Below are 23184 nucleotides of genomic sequence, written 5' to 3'. Positions count from 1 at the left end.
ATTCAAAATACGTCCATATCGTAAATATCTTTGGAAAAGGTCTTTGCGAGACATTTCGGTATGGACATTTCTAATGCGTTTACTTACGTATATCAGGTATTAAAAAATTCAATATTTTATAACAAAAGTTATATTGGTGGCAGTAACTCTTAGTATACTATGATTTGCAACAGTCTATCTCTATAATACATGGAATATAGAAGAAAAAATTGTAAACCCAAAGTCTTGCACACGAATCCACAGGAATTGTGGAAATTTTAGAAGATGAAGAAATGGACATATATAACGTGAGTTGAATATTTATTTTCTCTTTACGTCAGCTTCTCAAAAAATTGTTAACATATTTCATACATATCCGAGATAAATATTGTTTTTAGCCTCCTTAGAGCAAATCATTAACAATCTCTAACATGACGAGAATGTCGTGGAACCGAACACGACTCACAATCAATATCCTAAGACTCGTAAACAGTACCTGTGAATAATCTAAATAGAATTTATTTAGATTATAGAAGACGCTTTGTAACCCTTGGTGTATTTGTCGATAGAATTCTGAATGCATCGAAATCTTGAAAAGATGATTCAATGCGTCAAAGTAATCATACCTGTGTATTATTTTTACTATTCGTATGACAAAATATTTTATTCTAATAAATATACTACTAATACAATTAATTATGAACATTTCCGATATTAATTTCTTAAGTTACTTTCTTCACGATATACCTAGTTTTATTATTAATCAGAGTATTAAAATTTTCATAAAAACACGATCTGTTTATCAACAGATAAACTATTCTAATAATTTTTCATACTATCGTGAGTTTATTTTAAATTTTAGGTATTTTCAATAGATGTGCACTCCTACAGCACATCTGTTTGCAATTTCTTAATATATATATGTATTATAATCTGTATTGTATTTTCCATAGAGCAAAATATTTTTCAATATTTATTTTTTAACGATAATCGTTTAATAATACTCTTGAGGCTTCCACGGACGCTTCCTATACAGAAATTATATGCTTCGCGGGTTATCTCCGTGTCTAAATCCATTAGGGCGAGGAGCAGCCTGATACTGTATCAGGAAGGAGTATATTTGAAGGACTTATTGTTAGTATCTATGCTGCTTCTCGCTCTGATGAAGTGAACTACAATGTTCACGAAACGCTAGCATTCTAAGAATGGATTTGGATAAGGAGATAACCCGTGAAACGCAAAATTTCTATATAATCATCTAAAATTATTTAAAAGATTTGTTTATTAAAAATTATAATAATTTATTTATTAATTAAAAATTATTATATTATAAATTTATTTATAAAGAGAATTATAAAAAGGGGTACAATACGTCATTGCATATATATATATATATATATATATATATATATAATATTCATAAGAAATATTCATAACAATGCGGTATTTATTAGTGTTTAATTGATTACTGAAAACTACGACACGCGACATAACGATTGAAAAAACATCGCGTTACGAGATTGAGATGATATTCACGTTACGCAAGTTATAAAATAACTTGGATAAAATCTCCGAGTAACGTAAATACCTAGCAGAGATAGAGTCCTCGTACGACTGCGATTCGCGAGAATTTGGTGTCGTCGCGCGATTCGCAGGAGGATACTTGAACAATACATAATATGTTATAAGTACCAAATACAATATAATGGTGTTCTGTTTCCTCTAGCTTATCTCTGCGTATCTCTCTCAATGAATATCTGTTTATAATCGCACGCAGCTCAGCGATGTACTTACGATACTTTGTACAGCGTATTATTGCACATTGTCTCTCCTTAGACGCATCTGGCCCACGCGTCTTAAGGGCGGGATTAAGGTGTTGTTATCAGCCTCGCTCGACCGATGGATTCGCAGCAACCTGCGAAGCTATGTTTGGTTGTTTTTGTTGTAGCTCATTGGGATGATGAGTGGGTCGCGTCGTGCAGCGCACGCGGAGCAAACCGTAAGGCAACCAACCGTTGTTATTGGCGTGTACTCCGGTTTGATTGTTCTCTCTGCTGCCGGCTGTGACGTCCCGCTGCGCCTGCAGCCGATGCAGCATCGCGCCTGCAACGAGGGCGGAAACGACTGCTGAGAGCGCGACGACGATGAAAAGCGCGCTAAAACCTGGCATTGGCAGACAGATCCCGTAAACGACCTCTTCGCGTATCCTGCCCTGAAAAACAGTCACCGCCTCGGCGTGCGTGTCCGGACTAAAGGCTAGATCCGCCTCGGAGATGACTTCGTAAATACCGCTGACACCGACGTCAGCGCTACGCGCTTTCCTATCCGTCACCGTCACCGAGCGTTTTCGACGGGTGACACTGGCGGAGAGCGGCGTCACCGGCACCGCGTCGTTGTCCTCCTCCAGATTCCGTGGCCCATGCGGAAATTGATCTTGTTCGCTCTCATATTTATTCACCCGCGATGGTTCCTAAAATAGAAGCGAGCGATGTGATTTATAATGTACGAGTACGTTGATCGATTGAGACAGATATATTGTTTTTACGTTTACCATAAATGGTTTCGATAAATCCACATCGTCCGGTTCGCTGTCGTGCTGCGTTTCAGTCACAGTTGACGGTAACCGATTACTCGTCTGTGCTTGAGCTTTCGGAATCGACTTTTCAACATCTAGAAAATGTCCGCCGATTGACGTCATATCGTCGCCATTCTGAATGACATCATCGTATAGAGAACCATCTCCATGCTCCACATTGCCATCCGAGTCTTCGTTGTCTTTGTCCGAGCTACTGTTATCGTTGTCATTGGAGGGAATAGAAGTTGCCATACTCTCTATATACTGCGGTCGTATATGATCCTTCCTTTCTTGAATATAATGAGCTATAGAGCCGCTCAATTGACAATGATCCAGACAACCGTGCCGACATATTTCCACCTTTTTATAAAAATATTTTCAAATTTGTTAAAGGAATTTCGAAAGGTAAATGACAGACAGAGATTATCAATCGAGATAATCTCTCGATTAAGAAATTAATCGATAATCAGATTTTATCTATCTATAACCATGCATATTATTACCTTGCATTTGATATGAACGCTTAACGCGTCCGGGAATTTAAACGCGTGAAAGAAGGCGTACGTGATCACGGTCGCGCGGTCGTCTGAGCCGCGCGCCTTCAAGAACCGGCTGATCATCTTCGGTCTTAGCACGCAGCCGAACTCGTCGCTGAGCTGTATCGTGTGACCGCCGCCGTCTGAAGCCACGCACGACTTGACCCGCATGTCGAACTCACCTGTGCTCGGTTAAATAACAGAAAATTACGTTAGTTCTCGCTCCGATCGCCGAGAAAAGTTTCGCGTGTTTCTGAGGAACTGATCGTTACCTCGATAATCGTTTATAGCGACGACCAGAGTAAGAGTGGAACCGAGTGGCACGATACCGGACACGGGTGGCGCCCATGGACCCTTGCCGTGCTGAATTTCCATCCAGCAGTCCACGTTGTCGCCTGTGAACAGTGATGGATTTACTCGTTACTCGCGACGAAAAGAAAAATCGATAACTAGCCTCGTGTCAAGAGTTTTGGAAAATAATTTCTATTCCGGAAGGAAAGCGAGTGCTATATATTAATTAATTTAGTTATATAATTATTCTTCTCTTTGTATAAGCACCCTACATGTATAATATTTCCGCGCGTGCCAGGCTTTATACATGTTACATAAACTGAAATTAACCGATGTGACTGTGGCTTCACCTGTGGCCAACCGCAAACGGGTGCACGAGTTGCAGCGTGTATCTCGTGATATGTTTGCGCGCATTAAATGTACCGCTATATCTATCCCTCATAACGCACGTTCAAAAGCCAAGTATTCATATGTGCTGCTTTAATAGAAAATGATCATAGAGAAACGTGGCACATTCACTTGGATATATTTAACTGCAATATTTCAGATAAACTTGAAACATGCTCTTCGAGAGCACATAATTCTGTCTGCTGTCTAGAGATTGTTTACAGCAACAGATGGCAATCGAAGGAGAATTTCCCGTGCACGCGAATGTCATGCGGTTGTTTCAATAGTATCGTCATGAGAGCTCGAAGAATGTATGTCGATGATTTATCTCCATTAAGAAATAGCATTTGATGGGAGCGTAATCGTAAGATGCTCGCACCTCTAAAATCCAGCTGTATCACATCGAGATCCGCGATAACCATCGGTGGTTTTGACGCGGTCTTCTCGTAATCGTTGAACCATTCGCATCGCAGACGTTTAGCCTCATCCCAAACCTCAAGTAAGTCTTTGTCGTACTGGACCACCACGGTATTTTCATAAAACTGTCCGTGCATGTCCGGTTTCGTACCGCATCTGAAATGATAAAAAAATATAAGTAATGTAATACATGTTATATATAGTTTTTAAAAAATATACAAGTGTTATAATTTTAACAAACTTTTTGGGAAAAGCAAATAACTTTACTTAAAAATTGTGTTATAATAATATTGTCGTGTCTCTCGTAAACTCTGGATAAAATGCAAGAGTGCAAAGTAGATGAGAGAGTTCTTGACAATAAAATTATAGTTATCCGTACTAGTACTTACACAGATACATTTTTGTTTCAATTTCATGCACTTACCTTGCGTAAGCTATCCGAAAGGAAAAGAACGTTTGTCCGGTGGATGGTGGAACATAGATGCAACGTGGATCCGCGTGTTGACCTTTAGACGAGACGATACCTTCAAAGGGTTGCGAGAACGAAAGATGGACGTCCATATGATCTTTCCCGCACATTACCTCCAAGGATTGGATGGCCGGCATGCCCTCTGGCCTCTCCAACGGCCAAATGTCGCTGTTGCTACTGACGTTCTTCAAGCCAACCATCTGCGCATTTAGAGAATATTGTACGTCGAATATTTTCTTTTGAATCTGTATGACCTTTCTTCTCTCCGTCTTTTTCTCTCTCATTCTCTATTTCTGTTATCCCTTCGTTTCCTGCTCATTGTCCGACACGTACCTATACACGATGTATATATGTATGTATAGCTCGCGGCTTCAAAGTTACGCGTTGTAAAACGGTAAGAATCGGTTGCCGATCCTATTTTCCTCCCGGTACAAGAAAATTACTCTGCGGTAGAGTTCACAGGAAGGTCATAAATCGAAAAGTACTCCAAGATTGTTTGAGCTGGTAAAAACATTTAACCGAGACGTTACGATCGTTATAGACGGATGAGCTAAAATGTTTTTACGTAAATTGATGTAAATGTATTTTTAATGTTTATAGCTTAATAAACATTTGATTTCTTCTAATCCATCTGCGGTATTCGTAATTTAAAAAAATATTTTATAAATTGTTAATAATAAATAGATCGATTTTATCTTCTACATAAAATTCCTAGAGATGAGAAAGAAGTTGAGTTTAATTGAAACATTCGTCCCTAAACGTTCACGGTAGAAATTGTTGGCTATAAATCAAGTTCATTACCGTAATCGCAACAAGTTCTTTTTTGTGCTCGCAGTGCATTTAGAGAAGTTTCCGAGGATGGGATTGTAATGAAAACTTAAGTACCCGTATATTTTCACTCCGCCCGTCCATTAGACCCAAGATAATCCATACGATTTAGTCATAAATACCTCTCACGCTCAATCGAAACTGACAATCTCGCGTATACCTCTCGCTTCGTCGTTAATGCCGGTATACGAGGTAATCATGCACGAGACACGAGCCGCGCGACAAGAGTCTATCTCAAATTAAACACGACTACTTTTATCTTGAAATTTTGATTAGTTTCTGTATTAAATGCAGATACAACTGCAAATGTTACTTTCTTTCGTATGAATATTTAGCAAAATTATTAGCAACATGCTGTTTTTTGGTTACGGCGCTCGATTAGTTTTCACGGCGATACCGAATGAATCGAATGACTTGGAAAGATTGAATTGTGATATAATTAAATTTGTTGTCATTTTTATTTTTAATTATTATTTTAATATTACACTATTATTGGTTCTTTTAATTCAATTAATGACGTCTCTTTTTCGTGACATAGATGTACATTGTCGAGATTCATTCAGTAGTATTACCATTATAATGAAACTTTACAAGTAGAACGATATGTCTGGTCTATTAAATCTGATCTAGATTCTGCTTCTTAATACTCGCTTGTACGTGTGTTATGTTGCATTGATGCTTTATATAACTTTTTTATTTTCATATTCGAATAAGTGGATAATTGCGCAATATTAATTACGCACAATTACGATTGATCGTCCATTCTTAAACGATACCGTGTGATTCTACTAATAGTACACCATATTACTTGTGGATAATTGTGACACCGTCGATAATCTAGTGGAACATTAGACATATCTTTGTTCTAAACGTTTCTGGAAATTAAGGGATACTACACACATGCGCTTGTGGTCTTAGAAAATCCTATACACTTATACGTGAACGAGCGAGCGCGGTATCGCCGTAACGGGAGAAGCGTCTTTACCGCTGCATTAACGGTCGCCGTTTTTCGCGCAAGTGAAAACACGTTTCTACGCTCTTACAATCGCACTGTTAAATGACAACGTCATTTCATTAGAAATGATTACGCACCTGGCACGGCGCGCGTACCCTTTTTACCGAGTGCGTTGCGCTAGCTGTGTTGCGACGTGTACGCGATCATTGACTTATGTCAGAACTACCCCTGCAAGTACACAAGTACTATCTCTATATATCTGCTACTCCAATGATTTGCTATGGTACGGGGATTGGTATCTTTATTTATGATATTTCGTCGTTAATAATTTAATATTGTTTGAAAAGAAACAAGACCTTTGCTAGTACGTTGCTGCAAGTAGTATATTCTCTCTCTTTTAAACGCGTAAAAAATGACAAATAATATTTATATTGCACCACGTAGACACCGCGCGCCGTAGGGGCAGAAGTAAAAGATGCGGTTTACGACTTCTCGGGACTCGTTGGTTACGACCTCGTGCGCGTGCATTGGTATTCCGAGATGTTCTAACGTGAGGTACATTGGTAGGTGAGTTTCCCATCGCGGCACCGGTGGCGTTCGAATGCTAATGCCCGTCTGCGGATAGTCAATTGTACTCGTGACAGCGGAAATAGCTGCCTCGGTGCCCTCGGTGGCCGCATGCTCCTCGCGTGTTATGTACCGATCGTATCGTACGAAGGAGGATCGGGGTCGATGCGAATGGAGTCTTATGGCCGATTTTACTGACCTTCCTCAATCCTTTGGAGATTCGTATTACGGTAATGTAATCAGTGGTAGAATCTCCGCTCTAAGCTACCGGCTTATCTTGGATAAAGCTTGGCGATAAAGATCGGGAACCACGAAGTACAGTTCTGTACAATGGTTCGTCGCTATTGGCTACAACGATTTCTACTTTGCAAGCTTACATGGATTATCATTCGACTTTGCCGCTCTTTCTTAAATTATAGATTACGATAGAGTATTCCTGTTTCTAATCTCGTCTGCTCCGATTTACATCATGAGAAATTCTAGCGATCCGATCGATATATAATTATCGTCGACAGTTTATGGACGAGACGCGCATCAATATTGCAAGGTCACGGAGATGGATGTTTCATCGCACGCGGTACCGTCTATATACGATAGGTTTCACGTGGAGTTCTGAATAACGTAAGAAGGAATGAGGGGAATGGGACTGGGTGGAGAGGGGGCTTCAAGACTTCAAGACGGTAAAGGCGGTAACGGTACCTAGAGTAGGCATGAATATCCGCTTGCAAGCTGTCGCGACGACTCCTGCCGCGTCATCGCATTGTCATTTAAATGGAAACGCGAATTCCCGACGGTAAGTCCCCCCCCCCTCTTTATTTCCTGCTCGATATTGCACGGTCTTTGGTTCTTGCTGAAACCATATATCCCGGTTATTAGATGAGCGAGTGACTGTTATGAGACTCCGGGCTTGGCCCGCACGTGACGTGAGTCATGTGAGACCGTTATTGATTAATTATAGGATCTACACGGCGGCGTCGCGTCGCATCGTTGATCAAACACACTTGAAATTATAGCCCCATTTATCGGAATCGGCGCGGCTCACAGTGGTCGACCGATTGACGCACGTGTGTACGCAGTGTACGGCTCTAGGGCTTAATTGACCGACAAAAGAAAACCGCTAGAAGACGCGCGGGACAAAACGCAAGTCACGAGTCTCGTGTGAGTCTCGTATCTCGTGCCTATGTAACGCCATGCCCCGCTAGTCGATACACCGTTTGTGTTTGTGCTCCTGTCCCTCTTAGCGCGCTACTCGTTGCGCGTTATTAAGACAGCGAATCTGATATATTCCATCCATCGACATCAATAACTCTCCGCGTTAATGAATCTGCCCGGTTGAGGATGAATAAATCGATACTTCGGAAATGTCATTTTGCTATAATTATTTAGTATCTTCCTAGACAACACAGTGTCTAAAATCGGGACGTAAGACGTCTTATGTCTCAATTTTTTATTGTCTGCGTTTTTCTATCTGATCAATAGGAATTTTATCGAATTAACATTGCAGATACATATTTTTAATCTAAGCGTGTTAAACGTCACATTAATCTTTGACATGTCGCTTGAAAATTGGAATAAATAGATTAAGCGATAGAATACCTACTTGGTTCAGTAAATATATAGGACACGTTAGTTTGGAACTAATTCAAAATTAAAAAGTCGAAAGCTATTGTATCAATCGGAAATATACGTGATCGTTAGCCGTTGGCTTTCTTCCAATTGCAAATCAGTAAGTATACACTTACCATATAGATCAGCGTACTTAGCAACTTCCACACCCCTGGCATCCTGGAGGTCCCAGCCTCTCACGACGAAACACCGTCCTGCCCTGCAAAGACAAACGCACTGCCTCGCATTAGTCCGCATTAATTTCGTTGTACGCGAATTGTTACGTCGGCGCGCGATGCTACATTTGTGTGAAACCGGATCTATTTTAATTTATCCGACTACCATGGTCTAGCGAGCAAATTATCCGGGCACCGTCTGCCAGGTTGCGCTTCGAATCCCAAGGAGGTCTCGAGCGCAAAATTGATTTGCTAGGAGAAATCATGATTATGAAGTTTCAAATACGTAAGCGTTTGTGAAAATTAGAATTACACGGTACGGCGCGAAATTGCAGGGAAATAGCAATCTCTTGTAAAAATTAGAGCAAACAATAAAATGATGATATTGCCTGTCTGTAGTACCTATATGAAAATGTAGAGCATGATTCACAGACTATAAATAAAAATGTGTGTTCGTACGCCGAACAGATATTAATTGAAATAGTAGGTAGTAAATTAGTATTTCTTTGGTCTTCTTGGCTTTGCTATTGGCGTCTTTTATATATTCTGTTATCGCTGTGAATCTCTCAATTTAAAGATTATCGATGAGACGATATATGTATAATGATGTAACGTGAAAACTATTATTAATAGTTACAAATATGTATAACTGATAGTTATACTGGTATATATTCGTAAAGATAGCTTAATCCTAACGTACGGCTTGTATAATCAATCTAAAGATGATAAATACAATAAATGTCTAGCATTGTGTCGCGCAATGCGATTTATGTATAGTCATCATTTGCGTGATATACGGATTATATAGAGTTATGCTGATATATACGATATACGGTAATAATTAACGACACGGATAAGGTATCGCGTAAAGTAAAAAGCCAAACTATTATATGCATTTTTTGTCTATTAATGTTTATAACTGTAATCTTGAACACGACAGTAACAACTATGGCTATTATGCTAACAAGAGTTAACATCGATATGATTATGCCGTTTCTCGAAATGTACGTTTATTATTTAAAAAAAAAAAATGTATACAAACCTTTTCGATCTTTACTTCTAAACATTTTGTAAAGAAAGTAAAAAATTCTAATAATGTTCTTCATTGATTTCTTCTGGAAAATACAGGAAAGAAAAATAATAAATTATTTTTGAAACAATCTAATACAATAGATTGTGAATATCTAGATTCTTGAGAAAATGAGGAAAAAATTTGATTTCCATATATATATTGTATATATTGGTTTCTTTTTGCAAAGCAAAATTTAAAAAGTAGACAGAAAGGAGCAACATTAGATGTAACGTAAAAGATTTTTTATTAATAAATTTACTTTACGATAGAAAAAAAATAACATTTTCGACTTTTACTCAAAATCAATTCTACATGATGAATAAGAACGAGACAATAAAGCCAATAATTGTAATAAGAGACCATGTCAAAAAAATGCTGACAAGTTAAATAATATATAAATAAGTAAAAATTGAACAATATACGTTGATTATTAAAATACAGATAACAAATTCATCAGTCAGATGCGAGAATCCTGTCAAGTTCAAGAAAAAATGTGGAGTCTGTTGAAGTCAAATATAATTTAAGTATTGAATGAGATGTTAAAAATGTGATTGCCAAAAAATTTGATTTTAGTCTCGACACAACACAGAAAGAGGGATAAAAACTTGGTTGCTATATTTACGAAATCTTTTAATGCATTTTTAATCAAATAGACAGTCTATTTAAGGAAATTTTGTTTATAGCGGATTATTCCGGTTATTGAAATAATGCTGTCATCGAGGGATGCTAGTTATTCTAACGGTATAACATAAAGTCATGTCGCAGTCTATGTAATTGACCCATGGAAAATAGATACGGTATGCAACGTGAAATCATGAATGCGTTTCGCTATCGAGAACATTGCTGTGTATAGCTGTGTAATCGTGGTCGCGAGTGCAATGGACACAGAGATAACAGTAGTTATGAATGGGAAATATCAACGTCACGCACAGATTGACAGTAGCATACCAATCTCTTGCTTTACACTTTACACGTTATTCACGTGTTTACATACCTGTTATAATTGCCACGATCAGGATCCAATTACGTTAAAAATGTAGTTTTTTAGAAATTAGTTCTAGAAATGCATTGTAGAGAAAGATTTTAAGACTATAGCCTTTCGCAGCTGATTTCCAATATTTTAGTTCTGTTCTATATGCAGTAATATGCAGTTCATGCCTCATTTTTTACCCTACACTTGTTAATAACCGCGGTTTTCACGATTCATATCCGTAAGAGCTATGGCAGAGAACGAGACGTAACGAGACGTAACTTTCGTAGTCGTAACGTAAGGTAAGGCAGAGGAAAACGTAGCTGTCGTGGTCGCCGACCAGTCACGATCATGACAGCTACGTTTTGCTTTGCCTTATCTTACGTTACGACTACGAAAGTTACGTCTTGATACGTGTCGTTCTCTGCCATAGCCCTAACTAACCAAAAAATCACTACTAGATCTATAAAAGAAATATTGTCTCGATTTCGTAACTCTAATCAGTCGGTAACTGTAAAGCTGCGATTAATTAGTATTATCATTCGTAATAATATGATAATGATCGATTCGTGTATCCTCTAATCAAAACAGAATAAAGAAAAGGATTATTGACCAGTTGATTAGTAATATGCAATGTTTATTTGCGATGATTTTTTATTCTTTTAACAGAAAAAGAAAGGAAAAGTAATTTAGATTATTGCAAAAAAATTCGTTAAGGACAATTAATATTAATTTATAAAGCAGTGGATTTTTTATTATCCTATATCTCTCCGTAGTTACAATTGTATTCGCAATTATTATTTGTTAAATAATTTTTTACAAACTATGTACGACATTGTGTTAATAAAGAATGTTTTAATCACGTTTTAAAAGGATTTATCTGAGTATTTTATACTGAATTTCAAGGTTGCAGCAAAAGCGTGAGCTATATATAATGATCATCGCGACAAGACATGAATAGCATGAGCAAACCCAATACCGATTTCAAGGCTGTTCGCGGCTCGTTAACTCCGCCGATCGTTTTTGCCGGATTAAACGCATCGTTGCACCAAGCTCCCAGTTCCAATGTTGACAGCAATCGTTTCAGACTGCCTGATTATTAGATGAACGGCGTGCCGATCAATATGAAGATGCGATCGAATCCTTTGCTCTCGCAGGTAACGTCTCGCATCTGTGCGTGACCACCTAAGTAACAAATTATACAATTTTTTGACAAGTGTGAGACGTTCCGGTCGAATAAATTATAGCGGATCGTCAGTGAATCTTATAATTCTTCCTTTTTTTTAGTCGCTCTGCTTAGAATGGATAAATGTTTTCTCAATTGATATTATCATCATTTTGTCGTATTTGACTCTGAGACAGAAGAGATGATTTTATGGAGTGATGGAGTGATGGTAAGAAATCTAGTTGTTTTTCCCTCAGTAGAGTAAAATTCAGTATATATCTATTTATACCTCTAGAAATTTTAATAAAATTGAAGAGAAATGAAGTTAAATTACTGAAATTAAAAAATTAACAGTTCCTAAATTGAATAATGACATTGTGTGTATGTGATATAGAGAAAGATTAACGTTTTTAAGAAAAATTCTTTCTGAACCTATCCCAAGAGAAATCCCGTTGGCACTGTAGCTTGAAAGAGGACGTTCGCACCGAGTCTCATAATTCAAAACGAGTGTGCAGTGTCACGGTGTCAATTGTAATCCTACTGGCTGTGGGAGATGAGTTAAAAGAAGAAAGCAAAGACAGCCGGTCATTAAATCCGCGATGAAGGCATATATTATGACTTTAATTAAAATCGAGTTAACTATATAGTGTGTTGCTCGTTTAAGTGGTACAACTTGGATTATGGACAATGTTTAAGCGCCGATAATATTCGCAAATGTCCGTTTGTGATGCTCAGATTGTTGCAATTGCTGCGAATATGTAATTACTGCGGTTGACCAACGTCCATATAGATTAACGCCTACACGTTCCAATCTTTATCTATGTTCTAGCAAATATCAAACAATTAGCGCCAACTGTTTAATAACTCGTAACCCCCGACAAAGAACTATAGTTTCGCGATTGTTGTACCGGAACGATCCTCGATAGGGTCATTTGATGCCACGCATCATAAAATCAAATGGACAGAGTATACGAGAAATATATATTCCCTTGCACATTAATATTAAAAGAAACAATATAAATAAAATTTGTTAAAGTATCTACGATATAAAAACTATATAATAATAGACCAACAATTGAGAACGTTGCGAATGTTTTAAAAATAGAAATAAAAGAATATAACATTGAAGAAATTTAATAGATATTAAAAATATATGAAAACTAGAAAACTTGTAATATTTGATTTTAAACTTGATTTAGAAGAGAAATTAAAGACTGTATTCGAACACATGAGAGTTGTCGGTAGTTACATGCTTGATACGTGCGATGCCGATCGAAACCTACAAATAGACGATGATACACATCATGTTTTGGAAACTTTTCTTTTGTTTTGGGATTAGCTACACATATAATTACTTATACATACATCACAGTTTATGTATGTTGAAAGACAAACACTTTAACAGCATTGGATTTTATCATTTGTAATGCTTCAAATTTTACTATCTATATATTTCACATTTTATTCGAACAATTTATCAGTGATGAACAATTTTAATTTCTCGGACAATATTTTGATATTCTATTCACTGGAACTGGAGTATCGAATAAAAGTTTTCGTGACGTTGCGTATGCTAAAATGGTAATTATAATTTTGCAGGCTTTTAGTCTTAAGACTTGTATGCTTTTATTAATAACAGCACTTACATGTCCGTTATTATATTGGCTGTAATGATTTCCAATTGGGTTGTCATATATGCCAACTATTGCGATTTGCGTTACAATTTTTATTTAATAATATTTTCATTTTACAGTTACATTGGATATGCCCTCTTTACCATTAACGATTATAAAAAGAATAAGCGCTTGTGATGTTCCACGAAAAGTTACGCGGTCGACACGTAACGTTAATAGGAAGAGCAGGCCAAAACGGGTGGTCCCGATGATGGAAGGGTTATCGGAGCAAGGAGTTGTTTCGTGATACACGAGTACCATGAATACTTGTTTTTGATTTGCCCGCCTCGAGCATGTCGGCGGAAAGCATTAATTAGCTGTGCATAACCGACTCGTACAAGCACGCATGACGTACAAGTACACGGATTTCATCGCCTCAGCATCGTTTTCTTGCATTTAATCCCGATGCTTACGTAGACGCTCGCTTAATTAGCAAAAGTAGTAAGTATGTGATAGATAGATTAATCGTAATTATTTTTAAATTTGAATAAGTCTGCGAAATATTTTTTGCAAAGGGGAAAGTTGTATGAAAAAATACATAGTAGGAACATTTAGAATTTTCCCAGTTTTTCCAAAATCTCCAAAGTACAATGTTCCATGTTAAGTATGTTACGAGCACCTGTCGATTTGTCTGCAGCAGAAATGGATGGCTGGAGGTAGCTTCATACAATACATTCTTGGAATGTTTCGACCGGGCCGGCTGGATTACACGCGTCTTCGTAACGGTGTTTCCTGCTCGGACCGGTGTGCGATAGATCCCACGCTAATAATTCCCTCTCGGCACCGTTTCAGAACGCTTTAATGTGACAACGTTGTCTCACCGGCTTTCTTTCAATGTCGACCTCAACGTCAACCCACTGTCGGTTATACACGCGTAAGAATGTGCATCGATCAATACGGTAAATTATATTCACGATTGCTCTCTGCTATCGCGTCACAGCTAAACATTAGCTGCTTATTACAATTTTTCAAGCGAATAAAAGCCAATAAGTATTTTCACTTATTATAAGCTAGTATAAGAAGAAAAAATATTTGTTAGCGATTTCTACATTAAGTATATTATCCATTTATTATAATGCACATTAAAAATTTCTCTTTGAACGCGTTGTTATTATTTCTGCTACACCAACTTCTCACGGTATCGTTCTCAGGTGCATTAACCAGGCCACTTTTCTCTCTTCAGCATCATCAACAGAATCTTCTTCTTTCTTGGCGCGAACGCGCATACGACGATTTGTCTTTGTGCGTACGTGCATTGCAATATCAAATCGACTGTCGCGTCGTTTATGGTATTCGAGCGACGACAGGACTCTGTCTCACGTCGACCGTTTTAGAATTCCAGTCGATCCCTTTAGAGTGACGGTTCTGATTCCTGCTGTGGACGAACGACATCTGCAATTTATCTAGAATTATACTCAATCCGCGCGAACGCAAAGGTAAAAATTGCGTCGCTGGCGTTGGTGAGCTCTCTATCATCTTTGGAAATGTAGTGTCATTAAATTCAACAATAAAATGAACGAGTAAATTTTGACATTGTATATAATTGTAAAAAGATATTTGACTGTTATTCTTATTGTAAACGGAAAAGATTATCATTATGAACAATTCGCACGAAACTCTTTAATATGCGATATTAAAAACTTAATGCGATAAATCGAGTACTCTTATAAGACTATAATTTGGAATCGATTGCGATCTACGTATTTGTTAAACTTGATATAGAATGATGATCGAAGGGAAATGTGTAAGAGTGTGTGTTAATTGCAGATTCATGTTCGAAAAGAACTTGGCGAAACATTCATCGCTGCGAACCGGGTCAAGATAGCGTTACCAGGTTCGGCTCCTCTTCTTCTGGCCGTTTAATACTCGACAGCCGTATAGCGATAAGCTTTATAAATTCTCCGGAACACGATCGTGCATTGCGTACCGACAAACGTACCGCTTAGTGCCGGAGGTAATGACCAGTATTAATATACGGTAAATGTGACTGCCAAATTTTCGACCTAATATACCATTTATATACTATAATAATACTTTTGTAAGGCATTATCGCAGAAGTAATTATAACAAATTTTTAGCACTATTTTTAACACAATTTTTACTATCTCTCAAACAGCATATAGATTCTTTTCTAATACTTTTCTATAGGTAGATATTCTCTACTCTACCCATCACTCATTTACTTCTAGAAAAAACAGTTATATTAATTACAAACAAATATATAATACTAATATATACATATATATATATTAATAATATAATTAAAAAGAATTCTGCACTCCTATTCCGATTATTCACATGACGACGTTTAGAAACTTTTCAGAAACTCACAGAATGTTCAGAAGCGTTAGATTTAATATTAAATGTTTATATAATTTATATACTGCGCTTTTAAGAATTGTGCAATTAACGATTTAAATTCATCTTTGTTTATAGTATCTTACATATATCTTCTAAAGTATTAATTCTCCTGTATAAAATCATCACTTTCCTTTTTCATGTCCGCTTGTATTGTAGATGTAGAACACAATGGAGAATGGAGGTACGGTTCATTTGGATAAACTACATTATAAGAATAGTAATAAGCGCATGTCATCACGTTGATGTTGCAACAATCTTATAAGTTCGTTAATCTCGTAGATAATAATATATCCTACGTATATTAATACATCGTATATTGTTAAAACGGAATAGAAAGAAAAGTACGACGGTATCGATTTGATGAAAGAGTAGATTGCATCATTAATTCATTTCTTATATGATTCGATTATGATACCGTACCGTTATATCCCATCCACAGTTCCTCACATAAAATTATACACGATACAATATAGAAATCTTGTATCGATCGTATTGAGCTCGCGCGCACGGCACAATTATGGTTATTATGAAATATATAAACGCGATAATTAACCGTGCATTGATCGGGCAATGACACTAGACACGTTGAAATTTACCGTTTCGCTCAAGCACGGTATTATTCTATTTGATCGCAGCCCTTTCTTCCTCGCTGCTGTGTGCGTTGTGCATTGCGTGTGCTCGGGAATTTATTACTCTCGGCAAATCGAAAAGGATGCGGGAGCGAAACGAGCTTGCCGATGTGGCGGTGGCGGCGCGGATTCGGTCGTAACCGCGCGCGTAATTGACTTTACGATCCATTCACCGCGATCGAGATCGGTTATGTTAACATTAACGGTTAATGCGACCCAATGATCGTCGTTGCGATTGCGACGGAAACGACCGGGGACAATTATCGCGTGCGGAATGTCTGCTCGATGAGAAATAGCGCGTGTAGAGAACGTGTACACGCGTGCACGGCACGTCACGCGTGTGCACACGCGATGCGATTATGGATAAATACAGGGTAAGAACTGTGGTTGCTGGCAGCTGTATAGTTATCGACACCTCGGCGATAAACGCACTTCCACGAGCGTCCTACTGTAAATATGAAGGAGAGCACAATTTAATACGCACGATATTTATTTCTTTGAATGACGTTGTTGAGCAATTTCTTTTATTTGTTATAAATGAAAATCAGGCAAGATAGCAAAACAGCTCTTTTCTGCGCAATCCTAGTGCTTTCATATTTATAAAGTAACGCACGCGTGCGAATAATAATGGATGTTGAGTCGGAAACTCGTATACATGTGAGAACGTTCTTGTTCGGTTAAATGTTTAAGTATTAGTCTAACTATATATCACTAAAATTTTTTATGTGTACTGAAACATCTGTATCGTAGCTGTTTCTTAACGAGTCACGTTTAGTTTTGCAGAATAGTCAATATAATTTAGGTATCGACACCCGTTATATAAAGTTTTCTAATATTCAACGTCGTTAATATTGTTTCATCGATAATCACTTTTGGATATATCTTTTTTTTTTTCTTTTTTTCCCTCTGGCGTGTTGCTGATGAATGATTTTTATCGATATTTATTTGTCTCACGGCTGCGAGGACTAAATAATTAGTTATCCCTTTACGTTAACAGGAAATTAATTAAAATTTTAATTTGCGCGAGATTAGGATTTTATAATTATTTGCGTCGGCGCGCATTCGACACAGCTGATACATTTAGCTCAAACATCATACTGAGAGTGTTTGATTTATTAATAAAAATTATTCTCGAAACTTGCTACTTTGATCTCGCGAGTATTTATATAAAATTATAAGTATTGTGTGCGTCGATGGCAATCTTTTCGATATTTTTTTATCACTCGTATAGGCAGAGACAGATTGAATGCAGGTAATTAATAAATATAAAGATAATGTTTACCATATGAACAAAACGATTCATTCATGATTAAAGTTTGTTGTTATTTCGCGGATGTAGTGTTGTGATTCAATATACAAAGTATCAAAAATCACGCTCTATTGATATCTTGAAATGCGATAACGCTGTGGATATGTGTTTCAGGAACTATAATACGAAACAGGAATCGGTGATCGATATACGCTATAAACTAGTAGTCGCCCTTATCCGTGTAAACATTCGGATGCGAAACAATAGAATATGTGCCATAAACGGATGACTGCGATATTTTACAACCATGCGGACGTGAATATTGACAAAGCCGATAAGGAAAAATTGAATTTCATTTTCATATACATTGGTTTTTTTAACGGTTTCATTTAGAATGTTATTAAAATATTATCTTATTATAATGTTAGTGTATGTTTGTGTATATATATATATATATATATATATATATAAATAAAGCTGGTTTAAGTTAATAACGATATTTTAATTATGATCTAAAAGATTTTTGAAAATAAAAACAAAAGAAGAGTCCAATGTTCGATATTATACATTGTTTTGATAAAATATAACAACATTTTAAAAAGAATGCTAATGAAAAACAAATAGAAATAAAAACAATACCTTTATTTGCATTAAAGTACATGTTATATTATGTTTAATGAGTAATATTTATTTTTAATCAGGAAAATATATATTAATAATTTCAAATATCCCATACTTTATGCGTTACCCTTATAGAAGATTATTGAGTCTTTAATTCAAGAGAATCATAATTCTTACGAGAGAGTCTCTTTGGATTAAGCATTCATTTAAAGCATTTTAAATGATTGATAGCTCCTAGTATCGTCGGGGAAATATAAACGATCGTTATTCCCACGGCACATACCGGTATCTTGCTGTACAAATAGGCAAAAGTTGCGACATAGTAATGTTAATTCGCTAAGGAATTACATTGGCAAACGAATGCAAAGTTATGTCGGACGCGATTTCAAGACGTATGCGGCGAAGTTGAATACTCAGACGTCGTCGACGGATGGATTAGTGCGGCCCGTACTAACGTAATCGTATGCCTGGTGAATATTTCATGAAGCGCGGAAAAAAGAGATGACACCTGTTCGAAAACCGTTAGCGTACTCCTTTTGCTCGCCAACGATGGGCGGAGAGGGCAAACGGACGTTCGGCGACTTATTTCGATGCAAATTTCGAAAAGAATGCCTGCCGTTCGAACCGTGAATTTGGCGAGGCTGGTATGCACGTAAGTGCAGTCCATCCCAGAAATGAAAAGCCTGGCCTATATACCATTAACGAAATATCATTTCGTTTCAAAAGATTATTATATTTTAATTCTTCTATTTCTCTCTTGTATTGTCCTTGATGATAGTAACTTTCATCTAATTTACAATATGCAAGCATGTAATAAAAGTCAAATTATGTGTCGCGTATAAAATGAAATTTATTATAATGTAGATCTCTCGAAATGATAAAACAACCTACGCACACGATCCCCTACTAATTTGTTTCGGAGAGACATTATTTTCTTTCCTAAATGCGAATAGCAAATAGCGTGCAAAAACATCTGACACAATTTCGAATGGCGCCGTACGTACACACCGTAATCAGTGATTCACGGAAATTCTGTCTTGCTCGTTGTATATACGTACATACATATAAATTCACATCCGTAATACATGCGTATACATGCGAGCTCATTCGGATCCGGTTCACATATACTCGTGTATTTTGTATCTCGGCAGTGTTCGCGCAGTGCAAATTCGCCTAGTAACATATTAGACGCGTTTGTAAAAAGCATTGCGAAATAAATCATACGAATCCATTAGTTTCGCAATAGAAGATGACATCTGCTTTGTTCATAATGAAAGTAGTGATTTAAATGTATTACGTAGAAAAAAAATGATTGCGTTAATGCCATATTATGCTACGTAATTATGCACTGTCTCGTCATATCTGTAAAGATGAAAATCTATTTTTCTCGCTAGTCCATGAGAGAGTCGATTCACCGCTAAAATTTTTATCTAATTATCGATTCCTCGGCATTGATCGCATGTATACAACCAGCTAGGTCTATCATCTTCTATATCGAGAAAGTAAGGGTTGACCGACATTCATGGTGAGAGACGACGGCGACAGACATGAGGGCAACAACGGCAGTAGCTGAAGAAGCAGTAACGGCGATGCGTTCGGTGGACCGCTAACCGGAATGCGCGCGCTAACTCCTTGCCGTCTCGAGGCTTCGTAAAGAGCGGTTGGCTGATCAGTTCGACTCCGAAGAGACAGGAGAGGAATAAAGACCGATGAGAGTAGAGACAGTGAGGAAGAGAGAGAGGTAAAGAAAGGGAAAAAGAAAGGAGCGTAGAGAGGAGAGTGAAGCCGATGATCCGCTGGAACGAAGTCTTTATCCGTGCAAGAGAAAGAAGCGATGAGGAGAAAAGCGGTCAACGAAAGAGTGAGGTAAAGATGAACGAATATAAGGAGATGAAGTAAAAGAGAGAGAAAGATGAGAGACAGAGAGACAGAGAGAGGTGGTTTAAAAGCACGTGGGGATCTCAGGCACATTGCGTCCGGATCAGCGGCACGAAAATTTAGTGAGGCCTCCTTGCCTGTCGACCGACCACATTCTCTCCCCTCCCAATTTCCTCATACGAGAACCTTATATCCACCCGATTGTTTCGGTGCGGTCATTCTATTCGCACGCGTTTACATCGGTAAGCAGATCGTGCAAGTGCGGATCGCAAGTAATTCATAATTCCTTCGCGATGCTTGATCCTTTTTTTATCATATGGAATATACTTTGAAATATTATACTCCAGTTAGTACTTGATTTCGATACAAATTAACGTTGATGCCGTTGATCTTGATTAGATAGCTGATAGACATTACGATGTTTTGCAACACTAATCAGGATTACCGTTAAATATCATTAAAACGCTGCTTTTATATTTTATGTAGCATGAGCAACATGAGAAACACTTATTGTGCGTCATTTAATGGTTGATGTTGTACTTAATAGTTATAATGATATAATTGTGTTATAAATTGATTTCGAAGATTAATTATCATTAATTATCTTATTTTATTTTATATATATATATATATATTTGTCAATTTTACATTTAATTTTAGAGAAGATAAAGCAATTTGATATCAAATATTTTGCAGAAAATTTTATACGATAATTCCGATTGGTCAAACAGTAGTAACAGTTCGCAATAGTATAAGACTCACCGTGCAACTGCGGAGTGTGCGCGTAATCGCCACGTGTTAGCTGGAGCTCAATAGCTCCTCGTGCAGCATCCCGGCAGTCTTCTTATTATCTTATTATTTCGCTTTCGTCTTGTTCCGGAAACGTTACTACGACAGACGTAGTATTTTTTAATTGTTTTCTCCTACTACGTTGATATTGACCGTTCAGATGCTGTATGATCGGACGTATGTCGTTCACCGTCGTGTGCACTATTAATGGTGAAATTTCTCGTTGACTCGGATAAGTCGCTTGGCGCACTTAACACAATTCACCGGCGCCGTGACCTCCTTGCTGGCATTTACCTTGGCGCGGTCGTGGTCGCGGTCATCGTGCGACTGCAACTTACCGGAATTTACGTGTCTGTGTCTTATCGCGGAAATAACGCGGATATCTCAACCGGAAAATAGCTGAATGGCGTAATTCCTTGTCGGTATAATAACGGAATACTTTTAATTTCTTAAAATGACTATATAAAAGGCACTAGCAATTTTTTTTTTTTTTTTTTTAATTTAAACTACTTTACGCGATTAAACGGAAGTGATTTGCGGTGATGGTACAGCTGGCATAAATATTAATGTTTCCACACTTGATTCGTGTTCCTTCTCTACACGCGTTACCACACCGGGGAGCTCGCGTTCCCGCTCGTGACGAAGATATTCCGCCGACTGATATTACCCACCATCTACTTACCTCCATCGAGCGCCCCTAACGCGCCGAACTCCCTGGTACGACAGGTGCTCCAGAGAAGGAGTGGGAATAAGAGGATAGTCTCGCGGAGGGGACAGGGATAGTACGTACCCGTAGCGGAGGAAGCGACGGCAGAAGCAGCGACGCGACCGGCGACGGCGGCGGCAACGACGATGGTGGTAGTGGCGGCGGTGGCCGGTGGCAGCATATCATGAGAGAGTGAAAAAGCGACAAATGAAGATAGAGAAAGAGGAAGAACTGGACAACGGTGGCGGCGGTGGCGGCGACGGCGATCGATGGCGATGGCGATGGCGATGGCGATGGCGATAGCGATGGCATTGGTGGAGCCGGACAGCCGAGCAGACCGAAGAGGAGAGGGCAACGACATTGCTCCGCATCTTTTGCGAGCTTCGACATATTTACCGAAAACTACGCCACTGCCATTGACGCCACTGTCCTTTCGTCGGCATTCTTCGGATCCCTTCAAAATCGATCAATCGCAGCCCCGTTCCCGTTCCGGAGAGTCTTCGTCACTCGACGGCGTGCCTTCACGAATGTGTGATGTTAGATCACGTGAGTGCACGTCAGAGATACGACGGAAGGAAGGATCCTGTTACCTTATGATCCTTCACGAATCTTACTGAGCTTGCGTTCTACGTTCCAGAGAAAAACTTGCTTCCTCTAACACATTGCATCACGTTTCAGCTTTGAAGCTTATGTTGCTCTACACACAGTCACACTTAAATGTCCCGATAACCATTCAACGTAAATCATCTGTCGAAGATTCTATGTTTGTCAGAAATTACACTTTTTTCGCGAATTAATGTTACTTTTCGCTATCAATTTTAATTTATCACGATTACATCAACTATATTCCCGAAAATTAGAGCAATTATCAAATTTATCGAACCAGATAACCATCATGTTAACGTTAGTTGGTGATTTTTGATCGTTGGTCTCTCGGACTTGGATAATTTCGAGTGAATTGTGTTCCACTTCTTACTCTTCTCGTTATTATAATTATTTCATCTTTTTTACGTTTTACTTTCTTTTTCATTCTTTTTCGTTCTTTACTTTATTCAATATTTTTTCTATCAAACTTTTTGATTTCAAATATTCATTAGATATAATCACGCTTTACGAATACAACATTGTTGTAACTAACTTAACTTGGTTAGCGTTGCTACTATTCGCAATAAATGTTCTCACAAGTAAAAAGAAAAGGAACGTTTTCCATTTTCACGCATTGCACTAAAAACTCGTGGTGCAGTCCCTTGCCAGTTTACACGTTCTAAGAAGGATCGGGATCGCAA

At 37.9% G+C, this 23184-nt stretch overlaps 1 protein-coding gene across 2 annotated transcripts; it reads right to left on the bottom strand.

Moving 5' to 3' along the window:
• Nucleotides 1-1395: 1395 nt before the first annotated feature.
• On the bottom strand, nucleotides 1396-21839 carry m (zona pellucida domain-containing protein miniature). 2 transcript variants are annotated; one of them, XM_018519944.1, is made up of 8 exons: nucleotides 21166-21839; nucleotides 8747-8829; nucleotides 4610-4854; nucleotides 4148-4341; nucleotides 3363-3485; nucleotides 3058-3272; nucleotides 2531-2914; nucleotides 1396-2449 (listed from the first exon to the last, which is right to left on the bottom strand). In XM_018519944.1, the coding sequence occupies exons 2-8, from the start codon at nucleotides 8786-8788 to the stop codon at nucleotides 1862-1864; spliced, it is 1791 nt and encodes a 596-aa protein (XP_018375446.1). In that variant the 5' UTR covers nucleotides 8789-8829; nucleotides 21166-21839; the 3' UTR covers nucleotides 1396-1861. The 2 variants fall into 2 exon arrangements, with proteins under 2 accessions (XP_018375446.1, XP_018375447.1); XM_018519945.1 differs by lacking the exon at nucleotides 21166-21839 and adding an exon at nucleotides 11807-11855.
• Between the last annotated feature and the right edge of the window lie 1345 nt (nucleotides 21840-23184).

The sequence above is a fragment of the Trachymyrmex cornetzi genome, unplaced genomic scaffold (assembly GCF_001594075.2).
Source record: "Trachymyrmex cornetzi isolate Tcor2-1 unplaced genomic scaffold, Tcor1.1 scaffold857, whole genome shotgun sequence".
NCBI classification, from domain to species: domain Eukaryota; kingdom Metazoa; phylum Arthropoda; class Insecta; order Hymenoptera; family Formicidae; genus Trachymyrmex; species Trachymyrmex cornetzi.
The sequence above is the reverse complement of the archived record's forward strand: the minus strand, read 5'-3'. Positions and strand labels throughout refer to the sequence as shown.